This window comes from Arvicola amphibius, chromosome 5 (genome assembly GCF_903992535.2).
Source record: "Arvicola amphibius chromosome 5, mArvAmp1.2, whole genome shotgun sequence".
NCBI classification, from domain to species: domain Eukaryota; kingdom Metazoa; phylum Chordata; class Mammalia; order Rodentia; family Cricetidae; genus Arvicola; species Arvicola amphibius.
The window spans coordinates 152986734-153007618 of NC_052051.1; the positions used below are offsets into that span (position 1 = coordinate 152986734).

The 20885-nt window shown below is 47.6% G+C and overlaps 1 protein-coding gene and 1 pseudogene across 5 annotated transcripts in view; both read right to left on the reverse strand.

The window, feature by feature from the left end:
* Positions 1 to 641, reverse strand: part of Ctdp1 (CTD phosphatase subunit 1) — a 60576-nt gene extending 59935 nt beyond the window's left edge. For all 5 annotated transcript variants that reach the window (XM_038330230.1, XM_038330229.1, XM_038330231.1 and 2 more), the window contains exon 1: positions 203 to 641. In XM_038330230.1, the coding sequence (XP_038186158.1) occupies positions 203 to 516 (314 nt within the window). In that variant the 5' untranslated portion in view covers positions 517 to 641. The remainder of the gene's footprint in view (positions 1 to 202) is intronic.
* A 15613-nt stretch (positions 642 to 16254) lies between these two features.
* On the reverse strand, positions 16255 to 19744 carry LOC119815390 (annotated as a pseudogene).
* Positions 19745 to 20885: the final 1141 nt, after the last annotated feature.

A 20885-nucleotide genomic window follows, 5' to 3' on the forward strand; every position in this document is an offset into this window, starting at 1 on the left:
CCAAAGGGGTAACCCTGGGTCACCGAGAACTTTTCAAACACAAAGTATCTCGGGTCTGACAACGATCACAAACGGCGACCATTCTTCCTACATTCTCACCCCGCAGCACCTTCGGGAGTCCCTGCACGCCCGATCGCAGCTGTAGCCCAGACACCCCCCTGACATCCTGAGAGCCCTGGGAACCGGGTCCCCGCACACTCACCCAGGGGCCACCACCTGGCCTGGCTGCGCACACAGTTCACGGACCACGCCGGCGCGCTCCGACCTGAGCCTGCGCTCGGCCCGCGCAGCGCGCACGCAGCCCCCAGAAGCGGTGTGAGTCGGGGCTGGCCCGGAGGGCTCCGCAGAAGCAGCGGCCTCACACACTGCCAGCACCGAGCCGATGCGCACGGTCGCGCCGGACGTCACCTTCCACTCGAGCAGACGCAGCGGCGTGGGGCCCGGGCAGCGCACCTCTGCCCCGGTGGCCGCCGGAGAGCCCTCGGTGGGAACGCCGGCTGCGGGTGGCGTTTCCATGGCGACCCGGCGAGCGGCAAGGGCGGTCAGGACAACGGAGGTGAGGAACGAAAACACAGGCGGTCAGGGCGCGGCGCCCACCGCGGGCGGCGGACGCTGCGGTTCCCGCTCCGACACCGGCTTCACCCGCCGCTCGCTGCGCACTCACTTCCGGGAGGCGTGCTGCGTCACGGGGGCGGGGCCGGCGACGTGCAGCCGCGTGATTGCGTGTTCTCAGGCCGCGGGTAAACAGTCGGCCCACGCGAAGCCGGGTGGTGCCGGTCCACACCCACTGGCCGCTGGTCCGCGGTACTGAGTCTACAGATACGCCGCGCGGATCGCTGTCATAAGACTTCTGTCACACGCTGCAAAGCCCGACGCATCGAAACTACTGGTCCCGGCATGCAGCGCGAGCCTTGTGCCTACTCCCGGCATACACTGCGAGTTCCGACTACGGGAGACCTCGGATACTAGTATTAGTGCGGACGGCTGTGCTATATAGCACAAGGTAGTCCCGATGGAGCGAGAGACTACCAGTCCCAACATGCAACGCGAACCTGTCCCACCACTCCCGTCGTGCACTTCGAGGTGGGAGGTGGAGAAACTCCGGGTCGCTCTCGGCGGTGCTGCCTGCACGCTACGACACTGCCAGCTTAGTTCTAGCTCACTACCACCGTCGTGCACCGTGGATGCTGGGGTGGCTTATTTCTAGCTCACTCCCACCGTCGTGTACCGTGGATGCTGGGGTGGCGAGCCTGAGTTTCTACTGGCGGTTCGGCGGCGGGCCTGGACCTGCTCGGTTCCGCCCTCGTCTAGTGCGCGGCGGCGGAGCGTGCGCAGTGGCCGCTAGCAGCTGGCGCTCTTTTGAGAGTGGAGGTCCTAGCGTGGGGCTGCGGTTGGTGTAGGGTGTCCACCTCTCCCGCTCACCCTTCCCGGGCTGCCGTGTGCTAATTAGTCATCAGGCCTGCAAGTGGGAGCCGGGAGGCTCTCTGACTGGAGAGTTTGCAGTTTCCGAATCCTATCAAATAGCATGCTCGTAAAGCTTGAATATCTTGTCCCAAAGATGCCTACAACTTATGCAAAACCACCGGGCCTTTGTTCCTACGGGCCGTGTTCCAACGAATTGCCCAAAGTGTGGCGAATAGCGTTCGAGGAGTCTGTTGTTTTAGATAAAACCCTAGAGGATAATAAAAAAATTAAAACTGCTTGCTATATTGAATAGGTTTTTCAAGGGATGGCATAGTTCATTGATAGCTCCTCTACCGACATTATACATTGCGGTTATAAATTAGAGTTATTTGGGAAGAAGAGTTCTTTAGCTGAGCAAATGGCCTTTATAAGATTTGCTCATAGGAAAGTCTCTATGACATTTTCATAATTAGTGATTGATGTGGAAGGGCTCGGCCCATTGTGGGTGGTGTCATCTCTGGACAGGTAGTACTGGAGTGTATAAGAAAATTTGCTGAGCAAGCCATGGGAGCAAGTCAATAAGCAGCATCCCTCCATGGTCTCTGCATCAGTTCCTGCCCTGATTGAGTTCCTACCTGGACTCTCTTTGATAGACTTACTGGCAACTTGACATGAGAGTTGTCAGAGGAAGATGCCTCCATAAGATCGGGCAGTAGGCAAGTCTGTAGGGCATTTTCTTAATTAGTGATTAATATGGGTGAGCTCAGCCCATTGTGGATGGAGCCACCTCTGGGCTGGTTCTAAAAGAAAACAGGCAGAGCAAACCAGTAAACAGCACTCCTCCATGGCCTCTGTATCAGCTCCTGTCTCTAAGGTCCTGCCTGACTCCCTTCAATGATGAACTGGGAAGTGGAAGCACAAGCCAAATAAACCATTTTCCTCCTCATCTTGCTTTTGGTCAAACTGTTTCATCATAGCAATAGTAAGCCAAATTAAGACAATGATGTGGAAGTGTAAACAAAAGCAAAATCGACACTTTCCCTCCTGAGTTTCTTTTGGACACAATGTTTCCTCGAAGCAGTAGCATCCCTAAGACACCAAGTAAGGATTGCAGTGTGCAGAAGCAAAAGATCTTCAAGTTACTCATTACTGGTCCACCAGTAAATGTACAAGGAAGTAAATTGAAATAGTGTAGCCAGATTATGAGACTTGAGGTCCCTGGGAATGTGAGTTCTGTCCTACAGCCCAAACCTACCTGGCAGTTATTTGTTTATACAAGCTTGAGCCGAATTGTGAGCGTCACACAGGTAGTAAGAATTGCTACTCACTAGAAAGAAAGGTAACTTGTTTGCAGAAGGTGAGGCCATAGCCAGGAAAGTTTATCATAAGCTACAACCCTCTATCCTAAAATGTTAGGAATGGGTGGGTTTCTGAGTACATGATTTTTCAGATTTTTAAGAAATTGATGTGTACATGTAATCATCTGCAAGTAGAGACAGCACCATCACGAAATGTTAAAGAAGAAATGTAAGTGGAAGGAAACACAAATCATGTCAGATTCTGCCATCAAGTCAGTCACACTGGAGTCACTGTGTTTTAAACTATGAATTTGAGGTCTATAGAGAAAGACACCATAAATGAAAGGAAGAAAAAGGCATGACTGCCCCTGGTATGGTGGAGGCAGTTTACAGTAGATATGAGGAAAATCATAGCCAGAGGCATCTGGAAGGGTCCAGACTGAACAAGACCAGCCAACTGAACCAGGCCTTATGAGGAGAGGGGGAGGGGCTAGGGACAGGTGAACCAGGAGCAGTAGCCAAGAGAACAAGAGGCAAAAAAAAGAACTAGTGTAGCCAAAATGGGTTATATAGGAAAAAGCAGCTGGGAGGAGGGCACCCCACCAAGGGTCTGAGCTGGAGAAGTTTAGGATGGGGGCTGAGAATACCAACCAGGAGGACCTTGTAACAGGTAGTGGCTGAGGGAGGCTGGGAGAACCTGGTCATGCTAATAGCACTTTAGCCATTTATCCTGAGTTTGAGACCTGATATGTAGGTGATGGATTAATCTTTATGACCCAGGGGTAGTAGGCCCCACCTCTCTTGAATCCAGCCTGACTTACTTTACCTGGACTGGTTTTCAAAAGCTGGAGCATGACCTCATCCGTTTTCCTGGCTAAGAACTATCGGTTCAGACTCTGTTCTCTGATGGACAGATACTGGTCAATGCTAGTGAGGTCAAAACTAAGAGGCAGTTAAGAGGAAAGACAAGAGGGCTGCGGGGCAAGAACAACACCTCCACAGGCCCAGACTCTCAGGCTTGCAGACTTTCATCTGCATGTCTGTAAGCCCATGCTAAAGACCTGTCTCATGCACAAACTTGTGGCTTCCAGAAGAGCTGTGAGTGCACATCTTTATAAGGTAAGCGAAGATGAGCCTGAACTGGGTTGAAGACAGGTCTAAAACCACAAAATTTCTAGAACAGGAAGAGCTTCATGACATTGGTGTTAGCATTGATTTCTTGATATAACACTTCCACCGGCAACAAAAGTAAAAACAGACAAACAAAATGATACCAAGCTTGAAAAATGTCTGCTCTCAGAGGACACAACAATGAAAATGCAGCTTGCGAAACAAGAAACTATTTGAAAGGTGTATATATGATTAGGGGCCAATATCCAGAATATGCAAAGAATTTCTGTAGCTTAACGGCAATCAAACAGCCTAATTTTAAAATGGGCAGGCTGGTCTGATCTCCAGAACTGAGTGTCACAATCCCTTAACCCAGGTGATCCAGTGGATGCAGGGTGATTACAAGTTCAAGGCCAGACAGACACATAGAGCCTGTCTCAAAAAAACCAAGATAATAATAAATTCAAAGGTGCTCACAATTACTACTGATGTCACAGGGAGTTGTCCTGACGGTTACCAGGTTCTTGAAATCTTGTTCAAAAGCACACACAAATAGGAAAGCAACAAGAAGTTTTATTCAAAGGCAAAACAAAAGAACAGACACACTGTGAGGGAGCGGTGGGCTACTTGAACTAGAGTGCTCAAGAACACCGGGCTACTGTTTGGACCTTTCTTCTACAGAATCTAAAAGGAGGAGTGGGTTACTAAAGGTAGCATATAGGTTTTCTGTTTTGACTGACAGGCTCAAATTTTGGAGACCTCGGTACACAGTACATGCCCTTTCTTGTGATATAGCTGATTTTAATCATATGGATGCCTAGTAGGGTTAGGGAGATGGCTAGAGAGATGTTAGAATGCAAACATGAAGGCTTGAGTTCAAATCCCCAGCATCCTAATTAATGTCTTAGATGCACCTAGGCATCAGATAGTCAGTAAAGGATTTCCCCCCAAGAAGTTCATTTTGAAGCTAGAGATTGCTTTACACATACCCCAAACCAGTCAAGGCTGGATCGGCCACTACCCTTAGTGTCAAGACGAGGGAGTGTGGTGGTTCTAGCCGTAGAATCATGAAGGATGAAGGAGAAAGAGGGTTGTGGAATCTTTGTTCGCAGTTAAGGGAAGCTCCTGAGGCCAAGCATGTGGCTGGGGAGGCCCTGCTTGGAGACTCTGAGAGGCCATTGAATGAAGCAGTGAAAGTGAAGCCCGAATTATGTTGGAGACCCTAAAGTGTTGGAAATGCCACCAGCATGGGATGCCTGCCCAGGAGAGCTGCACATAGGGAGTGGAACCAGCCCAAGAGAAGTGTTGCTGTCAGCAGAGCTGGAAGGATGGAGCCATCTTGGTCCTCTAACCTAAGACATGGGAGTTACAGGATTTGGATTTTGTTCTACTGGGTTTCAGACTTTCTTTGGTTCAGTATTTCCTCACTATGCCCCAATCTCTCCATTGTAGAAGTTATGTATTTTTTTTTGTTTTTTGTTTTGTTTGTTTTTTGAAATAGAGTTTCTCTTTGTAGCTTTGGTGCCTGTCCTGGAACTAGCTCCTGTAGACCAGGTTGGCCTCGAACTCACAATGAGACTCACGTGCCTCTGCCTCCTGAATGCTGGGATTAAAGGTGTGCACCTCCACTGCCCGGCTTGTTTTTTTTTTTTTTTTTTTTTTTTGATTTTGCAGAGTGTTACAGCTCAGAATTACCTTGAGTCTCTGAAGAAGTCTTGTACTTTTAGATAGTCTTGAGGCTGAAAGGCTATTGAGACTTTTAGGACTTAATGAAATTTGCATTATGATATGGCCCTATGGGGGCCAGGGAGTAGAATGTAGCTTGAATGAGAATGGCCCCAGAGGCTCCTAAGTTTGAATACTTGGTCCAGAGTTGATAGAACTGTTTGGAAAGGATTAGGATTTATGGCCTTGTTGGGGAAGGTATATCACTGGAGGTGGGCTTTGAGGTTTCAAAAGCCAACAACATTTCCCAGTTAGCTCCATCTCTGCCTCATGGTTGTTGTCTCAATATGTAAGTTCTCAGTTTCCTGCTCCAGCACCAGGCTTGTCTGCCTGCTGCCATGCTCCTGCCATGATGGCTGTGGACTCACCCTCTGAAACTGTAAGCCCAATAAAATAATAAGTTGCCCTGCTCGTGGTGTCTCCTCACAGCAATAGAACAGCAACTAAGAGAGAGAGAGAGAGAGAGAGTTATTGAAGTTGGCGAGGGAGCTTTGGACCGGAATATGTATTAGTTAGTTTTTGTTTCCATGATAAAATACCATGGCCAAGAGTATTTGATGGAGGTGAGAGTTCATTTTGTCCTATAGTCGAGGAACTTTATTTTGTGTTCTAGTTCCATAGTGGTGGGAGAGGTATGGCAGCAGGTAGCCAGAGCTGGAACCTGAGACAACACATCTTAACCTCAGATGGGAAATGGTGCAAATGAAAGCCTTCCTGCAGTGGTGTGTATCCTCCAGCAAGGCTCCACATTATAAGGGCTCCACATCATAGTCTCCAAATTACACCAACAATCAGAAGCCTGGTGTTCAAATATCTGAGCCTATGGGGTATGTTTCTCATTCAAGACACCATAGACTGCCCCAATTGCTTCTTCTTGGAGAGGTGTGTGCATGCAGCTCAATGAAGGAGAAATCTTAAGTTTCTAAGTGTATTGTTAAGAAAGGTGTTTGTGTGTGTGTGTGTGTGTGTGTGTATAGCTCAAGTCAAGCAGGCTATTAGGTTGCTCACTTGCTAGCCTCAATTAGAGGAATGCAAACCAATACTTTATTGGACTATCACCTCATACCCATTAGGAGGGCCACGATAAGAACAAATCAGTGTTGGCAAAGATACGATAAATTGAAAGCCTGTTCTATTGTTAGCAGGTGTGTAAAATGCTATCACTATGGAGGTATTTGGGATTGCCATGTACCTCAACAATCCCATATAAGGGTCAGGAAGGGCATTTACCCAAGAGAATTAGAAGCACTATCTAGAAGAGATACTTTCATGTCCAGGTTCATAGAAGCATTATCTGTAACAGCCAAAGAGAAGCCACCAAAGAGCCCACGGCTGCATGATGACAACCAAATTGCCATACACATTCTATGGGACGCTGTTCAGCCTTGCAAACGATGAAGCTCCGGCTCAAACTATCATGTGGCGAATGTCGAAGATAACATTAAATGAAACAAACCAAAGGACTTCTACTGTGTAAATCCACCCATGACATGCCTAAAGCAATCAATTTTTAAAGAAAAAGTTGACGAGATAGTGGTTGCAAGAAGGGAAGTAGGTGTGGTATTAGAAGCAGAGGTTTAGAGATCTGTGGTCCCTCAGCAGGTGGATGCACCGCAGTGTCTGGCGATTTACCAGGTGTGCATAGGAAGTTTGATGTAGATTTTTTTTTATAACCACAATTACAGTTTTAAAAAAGGGAAAGTTAGGGACTGCTTAGAAAATCACTTAGCCTGGTTTTAGTTAATTTTTTGTCATAATAAAATAGATATTGCAGGAATTTTTTGGCGGTGCTGGGAATGGAAACTAGGGCTTTGTACATGCTAAGCAAGTATTCTCCACCGAGCTATAGCCCCTAAAGTTAGCAATGAGTCTTGTGAGTCAAACACTCTAATAATGCACTTGTTCTTATTTCATAATATAAACCAGAATTGCTTGGAAGCATGAAAATAGATAAGGTGAATTAATTCCATAGAATAAAGAAAGCCTGGTTCTATTTGGATCCTTGACCCTTTGTAAATTAAAAAAATACAAAACTTTATTATTTAGTGTGCGCTGTATGTATGTATGGGAACATGTGGTGCCTACGGACAACTTGCAGGGAATTGGTTCCTTCCTTCTGTCATTTGGGTCCCGAGGAATGAACTAAAGTCAACAGGCTTGGCAGCAAGTGTCTTCCCTGCTGGGCCATCTGGCTGACCCTAGCTGCTCTTTAAAGGTTACTTCCTACCATCTACTTCTGAAAATCAGTACTTTCTAAGTGAGAAAGTAAGACAACGAATGTCACTTTCCAGTGTACTGGATTACTTTCATTCTGTCTTAATTTCTTTTAATTCTTCCCCCCAAATAATAAATAGCCTTAGACTTTAGTCACAACATGTGAAGACTAACCTTAATTGCCAACTTGTGCTCTGGTGTCAACTGAGAGGGCACTTTTGGGAAATCTGCAGCTTGACAAGGAGAGATAGGTGAGAGAGTTTAAAGTTGCAGACAGAGTAGGTGGGGAGAAAAGGACATTAGTGTCATTAAAGAGGAAGCCTTGGGCTCTGTACTGAGACAGTAGGAACAACGGTGCTTGGGGAAAAAGGGGACTTTGAGGGATGGACAATTCCATCTGTAGGTTGGTTTCCCTGCAGTCTGGAAGAGGTAGATACCAGTGGGGTTTGTGTGGAGCACGTGATCAGAAGCTTCCACAGGTGATGTCAGTCAAGTCAACTTTCCTGTCCAAAGCTTCTTGGTCATCCGTGGTTTTTAGTCATTCACCCTTCGGCCATCCTGTCTAACATCCAGTGTAGCATGTTACAGCAGCCAGAATGATGGCATAATCTGAATATTCATCAGCAGGTGAATATATAGACCTGTTCTTCATACATGTACTAGTACATTATTCCACCACTAGAAAGAAATAATGATTTGGGACAGTCTACAACATGAACACATCTCGAATACAGCATAGAGTAAACATTCAATATTAGTTGTTTTCCTATTGCTGGGACAAGCACCCGACAAGAGTAATTGCAGCAGGAGAGGGTCCCTTCTAGGTCACACTTGGAGAACGGAGCTCGTCAGAACAGGAAGGGTATGCTGGTAGCAACGCTGGACAGCTCTTCACAGTGCATCCAGGACCTAGAGGTGGAGAGAAATGAATGCCGGTGCTCAGCTCTTCCTCAAGTCATTCAGTCCAGGACCCCAGCCCATGAGACCGTGCTGCCAGCCATCAGTCTGGGTTTTCCCGCTTAGTTAAACATTCGTGGAAACACCCTCACAGGCACACCCACAGGTGTGTTTCCATGATGATTCTAAATCCAATTTAGTTGACAATTAAAATTAATCACTGCGGAAGTGGAGACTTTCATGTATTTTTTTCATCCCCCTCCTTGACACACTCAGGTCATAAGGCTATTCTTGGTTGGGAGTTTTAAAGACACCACTTTGTTCCTTCCAATCTGATGTTGACATGGAAAACAGAATCCTAAGCTAGAGTTTGCATTTTCTGCTGGGCGAGGGCTTTCAGAGTGGAAGCTCTCTTGTCAAGAGCGGACACTTCCTCTCATCTTCCTTCTCTGTCTGGAACTGGGCTGCAAAGATTCAAAGGGACACTGACTTCTCTCCCTCCCCATCTTCTCTTCTGCCTTCGTTTTCTCTTTTTCTTTTTAATCTCATTCCTAAGACATGGTCCTAGCCTCTGAGGCAGTGGGTGCTCACAGTCCTCTCATTTTGAGGAAAGGGTTGGAGGAGGACGGAGGATCTGGAGAAGGTTCCTGTTACTGGAAGGAAATCTAGAGGAAGAGATACTTCTGGCTTGGGCTTCAGAGAGAGGAGAGAGCTCCGTAGGGTAAGAGTCTACAAACACAAGCAGGCTGTGTCTTAGGTGTTGTTACTTGCTGGATCAGCCTCAAGATAGCTGTACTCTGAGATACAACACAGGCTTTTTAGACTTTTCCACTTGCCCATGGCACAGTGTGTCCTGATAGGTTGTGTCACACAGCATGGAACTTTCAAGGGAAGTGGCTCTTGGGAAACAGAGGAATCTTGCAAACACAAAGTTTTACTGAAAGGGATATACCACATTTTCTGATTTGCTTGTGTTTTTAAAGGAGGCAGTAGTACACACTTTGCGAATCTGCTCTGTAGAGAAGGTGGAGCCATGAGGGAATGTGACAACAGCTGGGGTTTGTCACCGCGAGAGCAGCCGGTGTGCTGTGCAGGGCCGAAGTGCGTAGAGGGCAGAACACACTGCTTTCTAATCATTTCTGCAAATTCTGAGCCGTTGCAGCAGACAGACAGCGACAGGGCGAGTTCCACAATTCACCCACGCACTTCTGGACCCCAGAAGCTGCATCTTTTCATGACTGGGAGTCTAGTGTCAAACTTTGGTGAGGGGTTTGATTTAACCACAGGATCATGACTATGTATATGTTAATACTATGGGGTTGGGGGATCAGAATATTACACTCTGGATCTTTCCACCTAGCTTGGGTTTAATTTTCTAGTCAGGCACTGGGAAAAGAAGAAATTCCAGAGTGACTCAGATTTTCACCCTTGCAGTCCGCAGACTTTCATTTAGTGCTCTGCCAGGTTTGGAACTGGCTTTCCAGGGAGAGCCTGTGGGGCTAAAGGGTGGTGGGGGCAGCCTTCAGCTTCTCCAACACTGTCCCTGTCCCCGAGAAACATGTAACAAGTGGCTGATTCTGGCAGGTGTACTGCCAAAGCTCACCGACCACTGCGTACGATAATGTGTGCTTTCCAGCTGGGACAGGTACTGGTTTTGGACAGGTGTCTAAAGCCCCCTTGCTTGCTCTTTTCACATGGGTCATCTGCAGAGGCCCTGTTGGAGATCTCTGGCTTCCTGGGCTGAACTTAGGAATCCGTGCAGCCCTTGGAAGGTGTCTGTTTATATGATAAAACCCAACAGGAGCTTAACAGTGGCTTAAACCTTGATTTAAGAGCCCTTGTCTCTAAGAGGTGCCTGCCAGAGCTCTTACAGATGGAGTGAGATGCCAAGTGGGGCTTGCCTCAGGATAGTCAGGATCAGAAAACAGTTGAGCAGCTGAAGCCAGGTGGATTTGCACTGGGGACTGGTGAAAGGCGGGCAGGAATGTTAAATTTTTTTTTGCCTGTCTTTGAAATTTTTTATGATGAACAATATTAAAGATCGGTCCAGAGGAAAGAGTCTCACTGAATAAATTCACGTATGACTTATAAACACCTTACCTTCTAATTTGCGTCTCATCTCATTCTTTCTGAGTTTCAATCCACTGGGGAGAGCTGATAAACAGTAGGTCTCAAGATGCACCATTGTCGTGTAATTAAAAACAGACTAGGCTAGCATCCTAGACAGTGCAGAGCAGTGCAAGGAGACACTTCAGGATGGACAGAGTCCTCTCCAAAGACACCCCAGCCCAGTGGCTCTCCAACACTGTGTTACGCCAGTAGGACTGGTGTCCACCATGCTGAGTTCTGTGCTAAGATCCTGAGGCCTGTTCTGACAGCAGGGCCACCTACCTAGGACACTAGCTTTACGATGAGTTTGAGCTTCAGCACTGTGCATTCTTTGAATTCTGTCTTTCTCTTAATATTCTGATTGTTCCAGACCCTTTTCCTATCCAAATAAATGAACAACTCGGCTTACCTATTTCCACAAGAGCGTGTAGACGTTTTGGTAGTGATTGCATTGAGCTATAGTAATTGGTGGAGAACTGACATATAAACATTATTAAATCTTTTAATCTGTGGGTGTAAATTGTCTATTTGTTTAGCTCTACGTTTGCCATGTTAAGCTGTGGTAGGCCTAGCTCTCTCATGCTTTCACAATTATCAGAGAACAAATGTTGCATGGTTTTGCTACATTTAATAAAAAGCATTTTATTTTCTAATATTTTTTAGGCTGGATCTCACCATGTAGCCCTGACTGGACTGGAACTCGGGATGCAGATGAAGCTGGCCTCAAATCTCACAGAGATCTGCCTGCTTCCGACTCTCGAGTGCTGAGATTGAAGGCATTTGCTCACCATGCCAGGACACTGTTCTTTTGGAGGCTGTTTTTGTTTTATTTGCTTTGTTGTTGATGATTCCTTGGGAATTTCACATCATGTCTTCCAACCACACTCATCTCCCAGGCCCTCCATATCTGCCCCTCCCTCCTGTAGTGCCCACCACAAGGGAAAGCTAAAAAAGAATAAAAATAAGATAAAAATAAACAGTAATGATACAAAAGAAAAACAATTTACTCCTCCATCTTTCCCACCTCTCCATCACCTCTTCATTGATCCCAGTGGCACTGGGAGCTGCGGTGTGTCACACAGTAGACCCTTCTGTCCAAACAGCTTTACTTACAAATGTTCGTCGTGTAATAGGTTGTTGGTCAGGTTCAAGGCCTCTGGCTTTGGCACACCATCAATACTGGACCTGCATCGGCACTGCTCTCTATATCCGCTGTTGTCCTGAGCCACGGAGATCCTGCTGCTATGGTTCCGCAGGACCAGTCCCATCACACACTCCAGCAGGTCATAGATGGGGTAGATGTTGGGGTGTTGCCTACTCCAAGCCCTGGATGTCTGCCTGGGTGGTAGCTGAGTTGGTCAGCCCAAGCCGCAGCGATCATTCCTCTCAGGTGGGGGTAGAGCCAGCTCTCCCAGGCCCTTGGTGAGTTGGGGCTGTTTCTAATGAAATTATTTTCATCATTGGATGTTTCGTTCGCTTGTTGATAGTATCCAGAATGCAATGGATTTTGTGTCCTGTAACCCTGTGTATTGGGTTGAGTAGGCTTTTTCTTTTATCAATTCCTTAGGGTTTTGCTGGTTGGTAGACTGGGTTGATTGCTAAATTTTCTTTCATGATCTGTGGCTCCGACCATTTTCTTTTTTCCTTCTCTCCTTCCAGAAGCCCAGAGCTTCCAGCACAGTGCTGAGCGGGAGGATAGGAACAGACTTCTTGTTTTATTACCTGAAGGGGAGGCATTCAGCCTCTCACCATCACTTCTTTTTTTTTTTTTTTTTTTTGGTTTTTCGAGACAGGGTTTCCCTGTAGTTTCTAGAGCCTGTCCTGGAACTAGCTCTTGTAGACCAGGCTGGCCTCGAACTCAGAGATCCGCCTTCACCATCACTTCTTATGTCGGCTGTGGGTTTTGTACACTACCGCTCACAGACTGAGGACATCCCCTTTTCCCCAGTCTTTGCTGAGAGACTTTTAAAGATCACAAGCAGATGTTAAGCTTCAGCATTCTCTCCCCATATTTTCTACAGATTGGTTGATTTCCAGATGTTAGACTAAACTTGCATTGTCTTGCAGTTGGCCATGACTTCTAATATGGTTTCATGGCACTGGAACTTGGGTTTCAGGGTGACACTTGCTTCATAGAGTGAGCTCAGAAGTGTCATGTAGCGTTGTGTAGGATGGGTGTTATCTTTAGGGCTTGAGAGGCCTAACCTCTGAATCCATCTGGGCCCTGAGCTTTCCTCTGTGGATAGACTTTTAGTCACAGTTACATTTGTTTACTTGCTATAGGCTGTTTAGGCTTTTTATTTCTTCTTGAGTCACTTCTGATCAGTTGCATCTTTTTAGTTTTATTTTGGGGTACAATTGGTGGTGCTGTCCCATTTCCTCATGACTCCTGTCTTCTTTTCCTGTCTCCTTTGCATCCAGTCTCTTTCCTTGGTCAGTCTATTGCAGGACCTCCCACAGGTTCTGTAGCGAAGGTTTTTCAGACCGGATGATTCTTTGCTTCCTAGGCTGTCCTGTGTAGATTGGGTCTGCTTTGCAGGTGGACTTCTGAGTATCCACAGCTGTGAAAGGCAAGGCAAGGAAGCAGAGGGAGAGGGAGGAGGGGAGCTAGAGCGGAGGCAGGCTGAGCATCCTAGAGTCTGGGCCAGGGCTCCTCAGGGACATGGCTTTCCAATTCATCCCCAGCTGCTGCTCACACTGTCTTTCCAGCCCTGCTCAGCTCTTCTGGGGTTTTGTGTCCTAGAGGCAGTACCAGCCTCCTCCTGCCTCAGACAGCACGTTGAGCTTGCTTGTGGAGATAGTTCCTTATCTGACAGAGAAGGAGGACCCGTTAGGGTGGACAACCTGTGTACTTGCCAAGCCTGAGGGTCCTCAGAGTCCCCGTAGCAGCATCTTCAACACTGGCACAGGCAGCTTATTCTGGTAGAGCAGTGAAATCGTCTTCCCAGGACCCTTCCGAAGATGTGAGGATCTGCTGGGTTCAGACAACTTTGTTTTCTTTCTTATCCACACCTGTAGCTGTGTGGCTGAGGCTGCATCTCAGCTGGAAAATTAACACTTGAATCCTAAATAATAATAATTACTGTTTCTGGTTATTTTGAATCCACTGACAAAGACCTTTACAGGATAATTGCACTGATCAATCCCACGGAGGTGCAGAGGAAGATCCCTGAGTTGGTGTGTGATGAGAACATTAGTGGGAATCCTGCTTCGGTATTCTGTGTGGTTGAGTGTAATTGCGAGGAACATATCGTGTTAAAATGCCTGACGTAGTGTCTTGGAATAACACATGGCTCCCATCAAGAAGCAGATGTTTCTTACTCCCCTAGAATAAAGCATCATAATTTAACCACGCCCACCAGCCCAGTGGAGCAGGAGCGAAGGCCTGTGTGCATGTCTCAGATCTGTAATTGCAAGCCTGGAATCTCAGTGGGGGAAGGTGGCCTTAAAAAGCAACAACCTAGAGAATATCAGAGAAGGGGTCCTGGGTGGACTCCTTCCCCAGAATCGGAGACATGGTTTACAAACACACATGAGATGGCTGTGGTCCCTGGATGTCAAACTTCCCATTCCTGCAACGAGGTGAAGAGAACAGCCTCGCTGGGCTGGGGAAGTCTGCCGTAAGATATGGATCATTCCTTTCTGCTCATTAGAAACTTTTCACAATATTCTTCTTAAATCACAAAGTACGAATTTTCCATATTGTACCCTCCTTAAACCGTTCCCTCCAGCGCCTTTCATCATCTCTGCAAGTTTATGAAAACATCACCCTTATTTGATTCCGTCAAAGACTCCAGGAAAACCTCTTCTCCCCAGTGGGGACAGAAGGATGCACCTCTCCGATGTAATGAGAGAAGAGGCCGCTAGATGGAGGCCTCTCTCCATAGCCCTGTACTCAGTGTGGACTGCGCTGTGGTCCCAAGGTGGGGAGGTGAGTGAAGGCAAGCTTTGTCTTCCCAAGTTCCCAGAACACACCACACCTGCAGCTGTGGCCCTGGGGTGGCATTTTAAGGAGTGTGCGAAGCATAGTATTTATTTAATAATCTGTCACGCTGGGCTGATTATGTATATATTTTTTTGAATGTGTGCTAGAAAGAATCATATTTAGCTAGTGATGCTACTTATTTTACTGAGGGTGAGACTAAATATCTTTTAAGAAAAGACTGTTAAGCACTAATGTGCTGTAGGTTGGGTGTGATAACGAACACCTTTAATCCCTGCACTCCAGAGGCAGAGGCAGGGGAATCTCTGTGTGTTTGAGGACAGCTGGTCTACGTAGTGAGTTCCGGGCCAGGCACAGTTACATGGTGAACACTGTCTTGAAACAACAACAAACAAATGTAAGGGAAATGGGAGTGATGGGTAGCTTTGCTGTTGCACGAGTGGCCCAGTTTGTGGGTGGAAGCTGCAGGTTCTAGTGATGGGAAATGTGGCAGGGCAGCGGAAGCCTCTTAACTCAGGTGGTGGCAATTCCGTTTCTGGAAATGGGTAGAAACTAATGTGGTATTTGAGAATCCTTCACCGCCCAGGGGGCAATAATTCCACCTCGTTTGCTCCTCTCTCAGGCCTCTGAAGCAGGCGGCCTTTGATTTACTTCATGCCATCAGATAAGCGAAGGGAAGGTCCGCCCCGGGATGATATGGAGATTCATCATGCAGCTAATGCAATCAGGAAGCGGCTCTTGATGGAATTAGGCACCCATCCTTGGGAGCTAGGAGTTATGGGTGTCACTGGGGGCTCAGTAGGAGCAGGGGGGGGATGCAGGATCTGTGGGCTACACAGTCATTCTTGAGGCTTAGCTAGATTCTCCGAAACTTGACAATCAGGTTAGTAAATCCCTTGGGGTTTCCCAGTTTCACTCCACATCAGGACTGGGAGGAGCTTTTTGTCCCCCAACTGCCTCCCCTTTGCCATGGACAGTTGCGTGTGTATTTGAGTGTATATGTATGCATGAGTGTGAGTGTGTGTGTGTGAGCTCCCAAGGCTTCTTGGGTTGTTCGATTTTAGTGACTAGAGGTCATATTATTCTATTATTTCTCATTTTCTCCTGGAAGAAACAGACCATCTGAGCAGCCAATGTGACTACTTACCAAAGAGGTTACCAAAAGTAGTCAGCTTTGGGTCACCTACAGATTTTCTCTGAGTCGGTTACCCTGTCTCAGAATTATTCCGCCCTTGTTCGCACACATCTGCGTGTGGCTGGCTGCTTTCAGGCAGGGCGGCCACCCGCTTTCTCTGGGAGAAGCATAGATGGAAGGGATGTGGGTCGGCTGGGACTCCTCAGCACAGTTGCAGGTTCTGGGGTGGGAGTTCCCACGCTGCGCTTGTGTGTATGTGGACAGCCACAGCATTGCACAGTGCCATTTCGTAGAGGGTTTGTCCTATTATTAAGCATCTGCCCACAGTTCTTGGGGGCGAAGAGGAAAGACGTTTTAGAAACATTTACTGAGGTACCGAGTCGATGGATAAGCAAGCCCTGGTCTCGGTGCCTCTCATCTTAGGTACCACACAAGCCACAGCCTTCGGGGAGCTGGTGGGACATGGCTGTCACTCCCTTACTCCAGACAAGGGACAAGGTTCTGTGCAAGTCTGTCACACCCGCCCTGATGGGCGTTCTCGGGTCTGCATTCTTAACTGTCACCACACTGGGGCACAATGGTACCTTCAGCTGCTCGTGCAGTGTGGAGTTTATTTCTCTGTTTACCACATCCTCCAAACGAGACCTGTGCCTTTCCACTTAGTGAAGAAGATGAATTTTGAGAGCAGGTGCCATCATGCTCCCGAAATATCAGTGGACAGTTTCAGAGGAGGGAAGGAGCCCAAGGCTGAATGAAAGTTAGACAGACCTGGCTTGTCCTAACAGGACCACAGGAGAGTGGAAAGAAAGGGGGCTTTAGATGGTGGAGAAAAAGGAGGGCCACCACAGGAGAAGCCTGACAGAGCTCAGCCCTGGGATGTGGGTCAGGGTTTTACACCTCCACTTCCTCCCCGACCTGCCCGCCTCTCTCCCTTTGTTTTTCCTCCCCTCCATTCTATATCTCTCTTAAGACCTGGAGTATTTATCAGCAGAAACCTTATTTAGAGGTATCTATAGTTACAACTGTGAAAAATATTTATTACAGATACATCTCAGATAAATAAATGTAAGACTTTGCAAAATGGCTTAAGGAGATAAAAATCATTTATTAAGACACAGTGCAGACTGAGGACAGACCCAAAGAAATGAAGCCTGGGGTTTATGGAGTTGTCCACTCATCCTGTTCACAGTAGCCACAGTGCAAGCAAACACGGTTGACTGACGGCTGAGTGGGCAAACACACAATGCAGAATAGCATTCCTCCCTACAAAGAAAAGACACGAGACTAAGACACACGGCTGAGCTTTGAGAGCACTGTGATAAGCCTGCCAAAAAAAGGCACACGTATGTGATTTCCCCAAACTCATAGACAGAGTGGCATGGTGGCTCTGAGGGGTCCAGGGAGCCAAAGTATAAAGGGGACAGAGTTTCTTCTATACACAACAGGAAGAGTTCTGCGGGTGACGGTAATGGTGACAAAGTCATGTTGATGTACACCCACTGCTGAACTGTGTGCCTAGAACTAGTTAGGGTGGAAAACCGGACAGTCTATATATTTTAACATAGTTTTCAAAACCACCTAAGGTTCATCTTTCCATTCCAGGAAAGGCTAGCCCTTTGTGGCTTGGTTTCAGAATTCTGAGTGTTCCACTCTAGCTAATTATTATTATTATTATTATTATTATTATTAATTATTATTATTGCCAGAAGAACCCCCATTCCTCTTAAAAATGTCTTACGCTTTCTTCCAGATGTCTTCAGAGCAGGTGCTTATTGGGCTGGAATATTCCGACCCTTCTGAGTTTTTGCAGGAGTCACAGACTTCTGGACTTTGGCCTTCTGGACAGGGGCCTTCTTGCCTGTCCCCATTGCGCTTATCAGTTGGTAGTTTAGTGGCGGCGGCGGGAGCAGCAGCTGCAGCAGCAACCGCAGTTGCTATAGCCAACTGTTGCCATTGCCATTAAGGGCAACTGACACTTTTTTGTTTTGGGGCGGGGGGGGAAGTGTCCAGGAGAAGCTTCCAACATTGCCTCTTTCTGAAGTTTCTTAGCTTCATTCTTGATTATTCTGTTTGTCAGTTTCTTTTCTTCCATGACTTTGAAACCATCAAAATCTGTCATCTTGACTTCCCTTCCCCTTGTGTCACTCTTTGTGGTTCTTCTTGTAGTTGTCCATTTTGCATTGATATCTGCTTCCTCCTAAGCTTGCCCTACATGCTTCTGAGAGTTGGAGGGCGTTGTGTGGGAACTTAGAGATGAAGTCAGCGAGAGGCAAGCATTTGAAAGGGATGGCCTGTTCCCGTATCCTAGCAAAGCCATGTTCTGACCCACAACACTTACAGTCATGACCAGTTTTCCAGCAGGAGGCCCAGAGAAGACATAGGTCACTGAACCAAACTCCACAAAGACCCTGAATGCCCTATCAGTGATGAGAAGGATTGATTTATTTCTGGTTGAGACAGAGTCTCACTCTGTAGCCCAGGCTACCCTGCGATGTTACTAGACAGCTCAGGTTTGCCTTGATCTCTCAATAATCCTCTTGTCTTAGCTTCACAAAGATCCGGCACCAGCCACTGTACCCCCATCTCTGGCTGTTTTCCAAGTGATAAAATCCTGAGGGTTAGAGAATAAGGCAGAAAGATTGTTCATAAGCTCTGATCCCTCTAGAGGGGTCTCAATTGTCTGTGTGGCTGTCGGATGGGCAGGTATTCAGATAGTTCCCTGAACATGGACTCTAAGCCCCTGCTACCCTGTACACCCTGGAATAGGGAGCAGGGTCTGAACATACAGAGTGATCGGCTCATTTTTCTTAAACTAAATTAAATGCTTTAAAACAAACAAACAAACAAAAAACCGCACAGCAAACTTCTTGAGAAATAGAACTACTTAGGAGTTTTAGCTGAAGAGCTAACTGTTATAAACAGATTTAAGTGGGCTTGACGGTTCATGTCCGTAATCTCAGTACTTGGGACACAGGGGCGCCAGGGCTACATTGTGATGCTTTTTCTCAAGAAAACCAAAACCTAAACTTTTAAGCCAAAATTTTCCACACAGTGGCAGAGTTTGCCTCTGTAAGGACAACAGAGAAGGACAGAATTGGTGGAACCGAATCAGTGGAACCCTTCCAGTTTACCACAAAGACTGGCATGCAAAACCTCTGCTCACACCTCTGGGAGACACCTGCCTGCCTTTCCCCGGCAGGGGCTGTTTCTTTCTGAAGTTGGTTCCCAGATATCTCATGAGAACCCACTCCCCTAGAATTTTAGAGCCTTTAAATCCTTGGGTGACTCAAAGGGTTGGCTGCGAGCCCGGCTGTATCTTACCACTTCTCTAGGTCTGCTACAGAACCCAGCCCACTTGCACTCTGTAAGGTCAGGTAGGGAGCCCACCCCGGGGTCTTCAATACATCAGGTGGAGGCCATCACCACTGTGTAAGATCCTCTGCCCAGGCTCAACCTACAGGGCCAGAGAGTACCGGAGCTTTTCCCAAGGGTGCTTAGAGCCTTCCCAGAGCAAGCACCTCCTCCAGTGGAAACCCGCTCTTGGCGCCTGTTCCGCTGTCGCCCACAGGATGGCAGCCCGAGCGCTGGAGGAGAGCGAGAGAGTCGCTTAATTTCACAGAAAATTAGAGCCAGTAGCGCTGTTTCCAATTGGAAAACAGAAGTCTGAGGTTGTCTCTAGAGACGACTTGTCTTCACCATCCCGACTGCCACAGGAAAAGAAAGTGTGGCTGACAGCGGGAGGCCCCAGGGCTGGCGTGTCAACGTTCTGCGTCTGTAGGGCCCTGCCTCAGGAGCCTGGACTGCATTGTCCAAATTCACATCTAGGAGGCAGGGCCCTGCCGGAAGAGGTCTCTGGCATTTGGCCTCAGCTCCTGACTGCTGCCTCCTGTCCCAATGAAGTCTGACCATCTCAGCTCCCGTTGGCTGAAGGTTGTGGACTAGGGGCTCTTTCTTATGTGCAACATAAGTTTGGGACAAGCCTCCAACCGCTGCTGGCTATTCTGTTCCTGAACAATGGACCCCTTCCTGGTCACCCTTGTCCACAATGGTGGTGCTTTAACCCCAGCCTTCCGCATTTTAAAGACCAAGAATGGTGCTCACAGCCCCAGGGCATTGAAAGCAGGGCCCTCCAGGGATCCAATGCACACCACCCAGTGTCTGAGTCTCTACCAGTGGTGGCTGGGGACAGGGAACAGAGTCAGCTTTGTTAAGAGCACTGTCTGCTACTGCTTTTGTAGGCCAGAAGTGCCTGGGAGCACCGTCTAGTGTCCTGTCCCCAGCAGGAACTAAACCTGTTGAATCTCAACTGATCAAAGAAAGACATCGAGGCGATTTCCGAGGTGGTGGCGGGCTTTAACTACCGTGTGTTGGTGCCACATTCTTAACTATTCATAGCTCGGGACTCTGCCTATTGTAGAACTGATAAACTTGGTCTTTTTGGCTTTGTCTTTGGAACTACCAGGGTTCATGTTGGTACATCTAGGCTCCGGGCTGCGAGACTAATTGGGTGCCTAACAGGGTGGGCCCAGCGACATCCATTGGCTTTAAAAGCCACATGCACAGGCAGTGGAGTACTCCAAGCTTGCTGTTGGCTGGAGATACTGATTCTCAGTGGGTATCCTTCGTCTGCGCTTCAGAATGAGGCACCAGAGATGCTTGCTGCCTAGAGACAGCTCTGCTGGTCAGAGAGGAAATGCCCCTGTTATAGGAGGGGAGGGCAAATGGAGCCCTGTGTGTGTCTCTGTCTTCTGACCCTGACACTATTGGAGACTCAGGAAATCTGTCCTCTCTGGGAGAGGAAGTGGTCACACAGGCAATGGCTTTAGGTCACAGTGGTTTCTCTTCCCTTCGTGGGGCCAATTTCTAACCCTACAAAGCAGAAGAGGCAATTTCTTTCTTTTTAAAATTTATTTATATATTTTACATCCCGGTCATAGCTTCTGTCCCTCCTCTCCTCCCAGTCCCTCCCCCATCCCTTTTGTTCCCACCCACAGTACACTTGCCCTCCGGTTCTGTTTAGGAAAGGGCAGGTCCCTGTGTGTAACAACTG